We start from the raw sequence: 12545 nt of genomic DNA on the forward strand, positions 1-12545 counted from the left end.
GGGGGCGGGGGGGAGAGGAATTGACAGCTCCAGGGCACTGCGCGTGCGCCCCCTCCAAGGAGGCGCGTCAGAGAGGAGGGAGACGCCAGGGAGAGAGCGTGTGAGACTGCGCAGGCGCACGCCGGCGAGCACGTGAGGCGGCTGTTGTGAGAGAGAGAGAGAGGCTCGCGCCACAGGCTGGAGCAGCCTCGCTTTGCACGTTCCAGCTGTCGCTGCCTTCTGGGAAGGTGGGCAAAGTGGCCACGTGCTGCTCTGGTGCAAGCCCATTGATTTGCACCTAACGGCAGGATTTGCCCCCCCCCCCATGCCGCAGATTTGTAGAGGTACAACTGAAAGCATGGTTTGTATACATCACTCCCTCCAAAAGCACGTCCACTTTGCAAGCCACGCGCATGGCACAGATTTTTGCACGGACGTCACTGAAGGCAGAGTTGGAAACCCACTCTCTGCCTGTCCCCAGCTGCGTGGGCAAAATGCCACTAAACTGTAGGGCAAGGCAAGCCGGTTTTGAAGCACTGTGTGCACCCCTCGATGCTGTACCTGGGCAATCATCCTTTAATTCGTGTGTAATTGAAGGCAGGATTTATTCTCACTCACCAAGTACAGCTTTAGGCGTGGATGTGGATAGTTTAATCGACTTGCCTGGGACAATTTTCCAAACCAGTCACCACTCACTCAGATTGCACATATATTATGGTAAACTTTAGGGCTCTCCTTCCTCTGACCCCTAAGCTCCAGTCTTGCCCCTCTTCCTCTCAAGTCTTTCTTACAATTAATTCTCCAGGTCTAGTCTCCCCCATGTCTCCTATTTCTACAGATTTCTGTTCCCTTGGTCTCTTTCCCCATTTCTCATCACTGCGGGAGTACCATTTTTACCATATTTTTTAAAAATAAAGTTCCAAATTATTGTGATTGTGTTGCGGCTATGGGGGGGAGGGGGGTGGAAGGAGATCAAATGGTTGCAGGAAAAAATGGTATTTGAAGCATGTCTGTTTCATGTTACCTAGTTAATTACTGCAAGTTCAGCCAGAAATTAACCCAGTGATTTCTAACAAAATCAATTGTCAACCATTTATTTCTTCTAAACTCAACACATGAGCAGGTTTAATCAAACTATAGTTTAATCAAACTATCCCTCAAAGTGAAATATTGACAAAATAATTGTCCAGGGCATTATATCAGCTGTGTGAACCTTCCAGAAAACCATGCTTATTCACTCAACCCCTAGAAACAAAAGATTTGTTTTGGAGTAATTTTGCTTAGCAACAGTGCACATCTTAACCGGATTCAACTGTGCCACTTAATCTGATTTTACAATTCCGTTTTCTAACCACAGGAAGCTTGCAAGAGTTTTAGATCACTATGTTTTTAAGTGTTATTGGGCCCATTCCAGAAAAGCTTACAAATACAAAAATTCATGGAACTCACATGAATAACGGCTAACTGAATAACTCCATGGAACTCAAAAAATCCATGGAACTCACATGAATAACGGCTAACTGAATAACTCCATGGAACTCAAAAAATCCATGGAACTCACATGAATAATGGCTTATTTGAATAAATAAGGGGTTGTAAAATTATTACATACATTTAAGAAGGTATCTATCACTGTAAAGGTGGACAACTTTTAGCCAATTTATAGCAAGACAATTCCCCCCAAAAAAGGGGACATACACTCTGCATCAAACTGAAATCACCAACCCCCACATTTGTGAAAGGACCAGAAGCAGAGAATTACTAAGGGATTCCAAAACCTACAGCAAAACTGTGCACAAAGTTTCAATTATTTCATTGCATGAATATTTATCCTATCTAGTTCAATAAATTGTTTTAAACATAACAGGACTTTACTACAGCAGTCACCATTATCTCTGAAAGGAATGGGTCTATGGTTTTGTTCATGCTATATTTTAGCACTGAATTGTAAAAAGTTACATTCACAAGTCACCTGAACTGAGTTCAGTTTGTGTTCACACAGAGCGTTTCTGATATCAAAGCCACATTTATGCGTTTTCACCTACCATGCATTGCTGCCTAACCACAGCCCCAATCTTGCAGTGAGTGCTGCTTGGACAGATCTTTGCACCTGGGCAGGGCCCCATTGACATTAGAGGTCTGCTCAGAGCTTGGTGCAGGATCAGGGCCTGTATTTGTATCAGTGCATTTTGGGAAGTTATCCCATTGTACATCAGCAGGAAAGTCGCACAAACAGCTGGAAAGGGGACAAGCCAGACCTGTTACACAGGCATGGTTAGGGAATCCTGTGCATATTGAAAGGGGGAAAAAATGCTCTGAACCAGTTAAGCAAAGACAATCACATTCCAGTACTCTAGCTGACCACAGTTACAAACTTGAATTTTAACTATGGTGGATGCAGATGTACTACACATTTAGAGCTAACCATGCCAGTAACTGTAAAAACTTATTTAAAAGTTTTGGTGTGGAAAGGGGCTTGCTCTGTCCCACAAAGTGAACTAAATTATAAGGTAAAATCCCAGATATTTGTGGAAAGGAGCTCCAACTTTCTGACTGCAGAAAACCGAACACTCTTGCCCCACCCCTTCTCCAACACCCCATTCCCACTCATTCCATCACCCCTCCCTCGATCGGTCGCTCTCCCCAATCCTCACTCACTTGCTCATTTTCACTGGGCTGGGGTAGAGAGTGAGGGTTCCAGCTAGGGGTGCAGGCCCTGGGGTGGGGCTAGGGATGAGGAGTTTGGGGTACAGGAGGGGGCTCCGGGCTGGGGCCGGGGGGTTCGGAGTGTGGGAAGAGTCTCCGGGCTCGGGCAGGGGGTTAGGGTGTGGGAGGGGGTATGGGCTCTGGGCTGGAGGTGCGGGCTTTTGGCTGGGGCCAGAAATGAGGGGTTCAGGGTGCAGGAGGGGGCTCTGGGTGGGGGGGGTTGGGGTGCAGGGGGGTGAGGGCTCTGGGTGGGGGTGTGGGATCTGGGGTACAGGGGGGGCTCAGGACTGGGGCATGGGAGGGAGTGTGGGGTGCAGGCTCCAGGAGAGGGGGCTCTAGTCTGGGGAAGGGGGTTGGGGTGCAGGAGGGGTTACAGGCTCAGGTAGCTCCTGGGAAGCAGGGACATGTTCCTCTGACTCCTAGGCACAGGGGCAGCCAGGCAACTCTGCGCACTGCCCCCATCCACAGGCACTGCCCCTGCAGCTCTCATTGGCTGCAGTTCCCGGTTCCTGTGCCATGGGCAGAGGCAGCATGTGGAATCCCCCTGGCTGCACCTACACCTAGGAGCCAGAGGGACATGCCAGCTGCTTCCAGGAGCCATGTGGCACCGGCTGCTGTGAGCGGCTGAGCCACCAGGCTTCCTTTTTGACCTGGCGTTTCGGTCAAAAAACGGACGCCTGGCAACCCTAGTTCAGCTCCACCAGTAGTAGCAATAGCAGTGTCTACATGGGGGGATTAGGTCGTCTGAATTACATCACACAGGATGTGAACTTTTTCACAGCCCTGAGCAATAATTAAGCCAAACTAACTATGTAGTGTTCACCAGCCCACTGAAAAATAGTGGAACATGCCATTTGCAGCTTAACACGGAGTTCATTCTGCTTGTACGTAATGTACCTTTCCCCTATCTTTTGTTAGTCTTGTCTATTTAGATTGTAAACTCTTTGGGGCAGGGATTGTCAATAGCTCTGTGTTTGTACATCACCTAACACAATAGGGCTTCCTTCTTGGTTGGTGTCTAGGCACTACCTTAATAACCATAATTAACAACAACAAAAGCAGAAATTCTGGAAACATCTAAAACCAAAGTGTGAAAGCCTAAAGTGCTAACAAGTTGTTAAAACCTCAAAAGAGTGGTTTAGCTGGTACTTAGAAAACACACTTGTCAAGGTTCCTCCCCCACTCTGAACTCTAGGGTACAGATGTGGGGACCTGCATGAAAAAACCTCCTAAGCTTATCTTTACCAGCTTAGGTCAAAACTTCCCCAAGGTACAAAATATTCCCCCCGTTGTCCTTGGACTGGCCGCTACCACCACCAAACTAATACTGGTTACTGGGGAAGAGCTGTTTGAAGGCGTCTTTCCCCCAAAAATACTTCCCAAAACCCTGCACCCCACTTCCTGGACAAGGTTTGGTAAAAAGCCTCACCAATTTGCCTAGGTGACTACAGACCCAAACCCTTGGATCTGAGAACAATGAAAAAGCATTCAGTTTTTACAAGAAGACTTTTAATAAAAAATAGAAGTAAATAGAAATAAAGAAATCCCCCCTGTAAAATCAGGATGGTAGATATCTTACAGGGTAATTAGATTCAAAAACATAGAGAACCCCTCTAGGCAAAACCTTAAGTTACAAAAAAGATGCACAGACAGAAATAGTTATTCTATTCAGCACAATTCTTTTCTCAACCATTTAAAGAAATCATAATCTAACACATACCTAGCTAGATTACTTACTAAAAGTTCTAAGACTCCATTCCTGTTCTGTCCCTGGCAAGAGCAGCATACAGACAGACACAGACCCTTTGTTTCTCTCCCTCCTCCCAGCTTTTGAAAGTATCTTGTCTCCTCATTGGTCATTTTGGTCAGGTGCCAGCGAGGTTACCTTTAGCTTCTTAAGCCTTTACAGGTGAGAGGAGCTTTCCCCTGGACAGGAGGGATTTCAAAGGGGTTTACCCTTCCCTTTATTTTTATGACAACACTTAAGTTGTTTTAATCACATTGGGTCAGACACAGCTCACACAGAAGTTAATGGGAGTTTTGACTTTAACTTCAAATGGACTAGGCCTACTGTGAATGCGTCACAATAAGGTCTGGGCCCAGTCTTGTAAATTCTCCATGTTCAGAACTCCCATTGACTTCAGAGTCCCACATGCAGAGCACTCGCAGGACCATTGCCCCTAGGCCTTCTCTACACTGCCACTTTGCAGCGCTGCAACTTTCTCGTTCATGGGTGTGAAAAAACACTCCCAAGCGCCGCAAGTTTCAGCGTTGTAAAGTGGCAGTGTAGAAAGTACACCAGTGCTGGCTACTCCCCTCGTGGGTGTGGTGTTTTTTACAGCTCTCCAGCGCTGGTGCCGCGACTACACAATGGAGAGCTCTCCCAGAGCTGGTGCCGCGGCAGCACTTTAACATTGCTAGTGAAGACATACCCTTAGAAAAGGCAAGTGCTGATCCCTTAGGCCAGGTTTACACTACAGACCTAGGTCAGTATAACTACATTGCTTGTGTGAAAAATCCACATCCCTGACCAAGTAGTTATACTGACCTAATACCCCCACCACCCCTGCGTAGACAGTGCTATGTTGACAGGAGAGCTTCTCTATCAACATAGCCACCGCCTTTCTGGGAGGTGGATTAACTACGCAGATGGGAAACCTCTCCCGTTAGCATAGGAGTGTCTTCACTTAAGCGCTACAGCAGCGCAGCTGCATCAATACCATGTTTTAAGTATAGATCTGCCCCTAGTAGTAGATCAGAACTTATTTTGGTAAGCCCTGAGACAGTCTCTTATGAACTCTCACCTCTGAGAGAAACTTCCTGGATCAAATACCCTGTCAGATGGTTGGCATTTATACCAGTCAGGGTCAGGGAAGATTAAATAAAGCCCTGAACTAAAGGTCTGTCCAGGACCCTTTTATTGGGACTGGCTTGATTAACAAAAAAACACACAAGAAAATCAGAACTCTCTTTCACAGCTACCAGTGGCCTTTCCAGTTTTCAGCAAGCTAGGCAAGGAGAGGACATGCCTTGCCCCAGGTTACCACCACTGCAGCTGCTTCCTCTGTACTTTTATAGCTCCTCACAGATCACCCATGTGATAGGTATGGAACCTGGGTTCTCCTTGTAACCTCTTACACACTGGGGGCTTACGGAGCACCTTTCTATCTTGACATGTGTCCCTACTTTACCTTGTAAAGAGAAACTCTTGAGACCATACCCATCTGCCAGTTTCTCCCAATTGCTTCCCAGTAACAAGAGCCTTAACCTTACCGCCCCCATCTCAGCAGCTGAAACTCTCCTGACTGGGTGTAAAGGTAACTATGAAAAGAGAATGGAACATGAAAAAAAGGAAAAAAAAAACAAAACCATAGCTCAGTAAAAACAAGTACTGATGAGAGGAGCTGTACCCCCTGGGGATAGCCTATTTAGAGCAAGATAATTCACCTTGTCCAGAAGCTACAGCAAGATTTATCACAGTAAATATGCCGGTATGAGACTATGATGTGGCACACAACATACACAAGCCAGTTCTGCTTATTAGTAAGATGCAACCTTAATTGTAGACATGGTTTCAAAAGTTATTTAAGGATCTGGCTGTCAAGAGACGGAATGAGACACAGACTTTCATTTCTGGGTCATAGGTCCACATTTGGTCCAGGTCAGCAGGGACTGAAAGTGAAATAATAGCTGTTTGGTGGACTATGTGAAATAAATGGGTGGTCCCCATCTAGTTTTTAGAGCACAACAAAAAGATCACCACCACCATTAGCAGGTTCGTTTGGAGTCAGCGAGAAACAAATGACTGAGCCTACCACAAAGACCATGAAGAATGAACAGCTCCCAGTCATCCATTGATGTAGCATCTCTACATCAGGACAGTGGTTTATCAATGAGGTGATGTATGGAAATTTCCATTGCAGCTACCATTGTAAGCAATGTTTCACATGAGACTGCCATTCTGGCACCTTCCATAAGAACTAAACTCACAACAGAAAAATTAAAAATCTAAGTTGCAAGAAAATATGTTTGGGCCATGAATATATTTTAAGAGACAATCTGAACTTTCATAAAAAGAAAAGGAGTACTTGTGGCACCTTAGAGACTCACAAATTTATGTGAGCATAAGCTTTCGTGAGCTACAGCTCACTTCATCGGATGCATGCAGTGGAAAATACAGACTAACACGGCTGCTACTCTGAAACCTGAACTTTCAATAGTCATTTACTCTGGGCAACAGATTTTCAATACTAGGTCTGATGCTGAAAGGACATCTAGTGGCCAGTTAAAGTAATTCAATGGGTGAACAGGTTTCAGAGTAGCAGCCGTGTTAGTCTGTCCGCAAAAAGAAAAGGAGTACTTGTGGCAGAGACTAATAAATTTATTTGAGCATAAGCTTTCATGAGCTACAGCTCACTTCATCGGATGCATGCAGTGGAAAATACAGTGGGGAGATTTTATATACACAGAGAACATGAAACAATGGGTGTTACCATACACACTGTAATGACAGCGATCAGCTAAGGCGAGCTATTTTGCTCAAACCTTAGAGACTTTGAGCAAATTTGCCCAAATTTGTTAGTCTCTAAGGTGTCACAAGTACTCCTTTTCTTTCAATGGGTGAAATAACCCTACAAGATGACCCAGGGTTTTTTGTTTGTTTGAAAATAGTTTGATGCCAGTCCAGGTTCGATCTGTTTACAATAGCATTTCCATGTTTACATTATCACCTAGCAATTAATTTGGAAAAAGTGGAAGCAAAAGCATAACAAGTAACAAAAAGTAACATCTGATTAATCAGAATTGACTGTGCATATGACCATCTGGCACAATCACAGTATTATATAGACTGAGATCATATGAAGCTTCTTGTATTTTTTTTGGCACCGTAGAGACTAACCAATTTATTTGAGCATAAGCTTTCGTGAGCTACAGCTCACTTCATCAGATGCATACTGTGGAAAGTTTAGATCTTATTATATACACACAAATCATGAAAAAATACTCCTCCTACCCCACTCTCCTGCTGGTAATAGCTTATCTAAAGTGATCACTCTCCTTACAATGTGTATGATAATCAAGTTGGGCCATTTCCAGCACAAATCCAGGTTCTCTCACCCCCCCACAAACTCACTCTCCTGCTGGTAATAGCTTATCCAAAGTGACCACTCTCCTTACATTGTGTATGATAATCAAGGTGGGCCATTTCCAGCACAAATCCAGGGTTTAACAAGAACGTCTGTGTGTGTGTGTGGGGGGGGGAGGTAGGAAAAAACAAGGGGAAATAGGCTACCATCATACACATTGTAAGGAGAGTGGTCACTTTAGATAAGCTATTACCAGCAGGAGAGTGCGGTGGGAGGAGGTATTTTTTCATGCTTTGTGTGTATATAATAAGATCTTCTAAACTTTCCACGGCATGCATCCGATGAAGTGAGCTGTAGCTCACGAAAGCTCACGCTCAAATAAATTGGTTAGTCTCTACGGTGCCACAAGTCCTCCTTTTCTTTTTGCGAAGACAGACTAACACCGCTGTTACTCTGAAACCTGTATTTTTTTTCCTATATTCATCCCTCCCCAGCCACTACTCCCCTCCCCAGAGATTGTTCCTCAGGGTCAGTACGGGAAAACTTGCTCAGCTGCTGCCTTGTACAGGTTGTGTGGACAACAGACTCCAGCTCTTCAGAGCTGGCACTACAACACCTAACTTGATTCTTTAAAGAGTCCCTCTACATTTTAAAATAATTGCTGTAAACTATTTTTACCAGTATTACTAGCAATGCTTTAGATTATTACTAGTGAAAAAGGTAAACATTCGATTTGATTCTCACTACTGATGCTCTTTGTATTATTTTCCATTTGGAAAACGAAAATCAGTGAAGTTAGTTTCATGTTGTTTGTAGTCACTTTCAATTTAAAACAGATTATAAAAAAACCAAAACTCCTTAACAAAGGAGCAGAAAAACCCTTATGTATTATTTTAAAGGAATTTTTAAAAAATCAATTCCTGAAGGAGCAATTTTAAAATTCCTTTAAAAATAACCCAAGGTGTTTTTCCTTCTCCCTTTTTGTTGCATATAATAGTCTTTTCAGGTTTAGCTTTAGAGAGATACTTATTCCCAATGACTAATTTAAAAAAATGCAAAACACAGATTCCAAAGCCAGAAGAAACCATTTTGATCATCTAGTCTGACCTCCTGTAAACCTACTAAATTTCTAGCCTTGCAATGAGCTCTGTATAGGCTACAGAATCTTCCTATAGAGGGAGAAACAGTGAAACTAACTATACAAAAAGTAATAACAAATGCACAAATTAAAACTGAAAGCAGAGAAAGTAATTTATATCTTTAATCCTATTAACTGACAATCATCCTAGGTGTCACCTATAACTCTGAGAGATACGAACTGATCAGACAGAAAAGTGATTTTCAAGTGACAGTGTCGCTTTAATACTTACTGCCTAAATGTCAAGCCTCTCTTGTAATCAATCCTCATAGTGAGGCACCTAAAAAAATATGCAGAACTCACAACTAGGTTAAAAGTTTAAAAACAAAACAAAAATTATATACTTTACTTCAGGTGTTTGATACGTAAAGTCTAAAGAGAGATACGAACATCATCTGAGATCAGAGTTACACTAACACCAATTCTTGAACAAAGAGGGATTCTTTTTTCTGGCATCTTTATTGGGTTCTAATCTTTTAGCGTCTTCAAGCGCAGTAGACTGTGCAATACTGTGAGTTTTTTTGTCTCTAGACCTAAAACCATCTGCAGTATCAGTCCAGCTGCAAAGAGGTTAGGCTTAGCAAGATGATCAATTAACCAGTCCAATGTCAACTGCCTTGTCAACTGATCACCTGTTAGACCAGTCAAATACACCAGCAAGAATGTCCTGATGTAGGCACCAGCCTTTTTTTAAAAAAAAACAAACTGTAGTGTGGTGCCATTCTTTCATTTTTTAGAATTTAATTTCATAGTGTTTTGCATGTATCTGAGATTATAACTGGGAATAAGTATCTGAAGGTTAAGCCTATTGAAGATCATAAAATCCTACTTTTTAAACAACATAATGCTTTAAAACACTGACAGTTTTTGACATTTGACCAATGCTTGACCAGTCAATTGACCAATTATTTTTGGACTGGTCAAATGCCCAATCCTAAGGGGGGGAGGAGTAGGGACTGTGTATTTAAAAAAATAAAAGTAAGAGCAGAAATCCTTAGTAAATGAAGTGTGAAAAGCCAAGAGGTTTGGTGTTAAATTCCTAGAGGAAACAGAGTAGACACCACACAAAGGTCCTGAAAGCTTCTGACAGAGGCAAACACCATGCCACACTGAAGTCAGCATCAGATCATTCAACCCTCGTTGAAATACATTGAGAAGTGGGCAGGAATGTCCCCCCAGGTGGGAAATTATTAACGTAGGAACAGTACAGTAACGGTTTGAGAGAGGAAAAAACTCCCCTTTTTCTGGCAGTCCCTCCCTCCTAGCGTAGTTTCCCAGCTTTCTCTCCACCTCACTCCCACGTTCAGGCTTTCCACCCTCTATACATCTGTCCATTCAAGTCTTTCAACCGCACTCCCCAGGCCCCCCCAACATCACTCCCCCGCCCCCTCGTTCACCCCCCCAGCCTCACCCCCAACCCCTCTTAGCCTCACTCCCCCGCCCCCCGTTCACCCCCCTCAGCCCCACTCCCCCGCCCCCACGTTCACCCCCCCAGCCTCCCTCAGCCTCACCCCCCAACCCCCCTCAGCCTCACTCCCCCGCCCCCCGTTCACCCCCCTCAGCCCCACTCCCCCGCCCCCGCGTTCACCCCCAACCCCCCTCAGCCTCACTCCCCCGCGTTCACCCCCACTCCCCCGCCCCCGCGTTCATCCCCCAGACCCCCTCCCCCGCCTCGTCGTTCACCGCCCACCCCCTCGTTCACGCCCCGCGCCCAACCGCTCCCCGGTCCCCCAACTCACTCCCCCACCCCCCTTCGCTCTCTCCTCCCCAGCCGCCGGCTCCCCTCTTTGACCTCAGCACGGCCACCCCCAAGCCCATGACCTCCCCTTTTGACCCCGGGGCCGGAAGTGACGCCAGGCCGAAGATGGCCGCCCGGGGCCGCGGCTGTGCGGTGGGGAAGGCGCTGGCCCTGGGGCGCTGCTGTGGCTGGGAGCGAGCCGCGTGCATCGCCTCGGCCTGCAGGTAAGATCTGGGCGGGGGGGCTGGGCGCGCTCAGCCCCGGCCCTCTTCCCCGCTGGCTCCCCGGGGCGCTGTCGTCTCTGTGTGGGCCCAGCCCTCGTCCCCCCTTTCTCTGGGTCCGGCCCCTTCTTCTGGGCTCTTTCCCTGTTTTCCTCTTGGGCCCCCGCCGGCCTGGGCCCCCTGTTCAACCCCCCCCCCCCCCGGCTGGCGCGTTGGCTTCCCTCCAAAGCTGCCCTGCACGCCTCTAAAGCAGCTCTTCTCAAAGTGTGGGTCGGGACCCCATTATAATGGGGTCGCCAGGGCTGGCTTAGACTTGCTGAGGTATGGGGCCGAAGCCCGAGCCCCACCGCCCAAGGCTGAAGCCTAAGGGTAGCGGGGTTTGGGTAACAGTCCCCCTACCTAGTGCTGAAGCCCTGGGGCTTTGCCCCCTCTCTCCCTCCCAGGGCAATGGGGTTTGGGGGGCTCAGGCTTCTGTCCCCCCTCACTGGGGTCGTCAGTTACTGGGAGTGGACCACGTCCACCCTGACTGAATTGGCCTTGTCAACCCTGGATCTCCACTTTTAAGATAACTCCCTTTTCTTCATATACCAATATATTTATGCCTGCATCTGTAACTTTCACTCCATCCATCTGAAGAAGTGGGTTTTTTACTCACCAGAGCTTATGCCCAAATAAATCTGTTAGTCTTTAAGGTGCCACCAGACTCCTCCTTGTTTTTGTGAATACAGACTAACACAGCTACTCCTCTGGTACTTTTTGTTGTCAGAAGTGGGTCTGGGTGCAATGAAGTTTGAGAACCCCTGCTCTAAAGCGTCTAGCATATTTTTGGATGCTATATTGATAAGTTTTATTATACTACAAGTCTCTTAAAAACAAAGACTATGGAAAGTCTATAGAACTTTTAGTAAGTTTAGCTGAATCTTCTTGTTTTATGATTGATCAACTTGTGTTGCTACTTTTCTGCTGCTGGATCCTTGATATTTTCACTGTCTTCTCCTTGCTGGTGTCCAGCAATGCCTCCTTGTCTATGAAACCATAAAGTAGAAAATGCATATAAGCCTTATGATCCACTGTTTACTTAACGACAGGTTTCAGAGTAGCAACAGTCTTAGTCTGTATTCGCAAAAAGAAAAGGAGTACTTGTGGCACCTTAGAGACTAACAAATTATCTGAGCATAAGCTTTCATGAGCTACAGCTCACTTCATCGGATGCTCAGATGGGTTGTTAGTCTTTGCATCTTTATTTTAAGGACTTGCATGAAAGATGCAAAGACTAACAACCCATCTGAGCATCCGATGAAGTGAGCTGTAGCTCATGAAAGCTTATGCTCAGATAATTTGTTAGTCTCTAAGGTGCCACAAGTACTCCTTTTCTTTTTGCGAATACAGACTAACACGACTGCTACTCTGACATCTGAGCAGTGTGGATATTGTATCCAGTGATTCTTCTCAAAGGAGAAGAGGCTTGCTTCTAGCATTTTTTGATCAAAACTTCCTCACTTGCCACTATGGTCTAGATTGTGGTTGCCCTCCACCCTAGAGATGACTGCTCCTCACTGGTTCTGTATACTTTGTAAAGTGCTCTAGGAATCATCAGAATGAAAGGAACTATTTGCACCTTAAAATGCTATAAGTTGCATTCTCTTTTTTTGTTAGTGGGAAGCCCCAGAACATGC

The 12545-nt window shown here is 45.6% G+C and overlaps 1 protein-coding gene across 1 annotated transcript in view; it reads left to right on the top strand.

Moving 5' to 3' along the window:
- The first annotated feature begins 10695 nt into the window (after positions 1-10695).
- The window catches only part of GPR107 (G protein-coupled receptor 107), a 64620-nt gene continuing 62770 nt past the window's right edge, over positions 10696-12545 (top strand). Inside the window, 2 exon segments of the mRNA XM_078849133.1 lie at positions 10696-10822; positions 10825-10872. Coding sequence (XP_078705259.1) covers positions 10727-10822; positions 10825-10872 — 144 coding nt within the window. The 5' untranslated portion in view covers positions 10696-10726.

This window comes from Lepidochelys kempii, chromosome 16, assembly GCF_965140285.1.
Source record: "Lepidochelys kempii isolate rLepKem1 chromosome 16, rLepKem1.hap1, whole genome shotgun sequence".
NCBI lineage: Eukaryota > Metazoa > Chordata > Testudines > Cheloniidae > Lepidochelys > Lepidochelys kempii.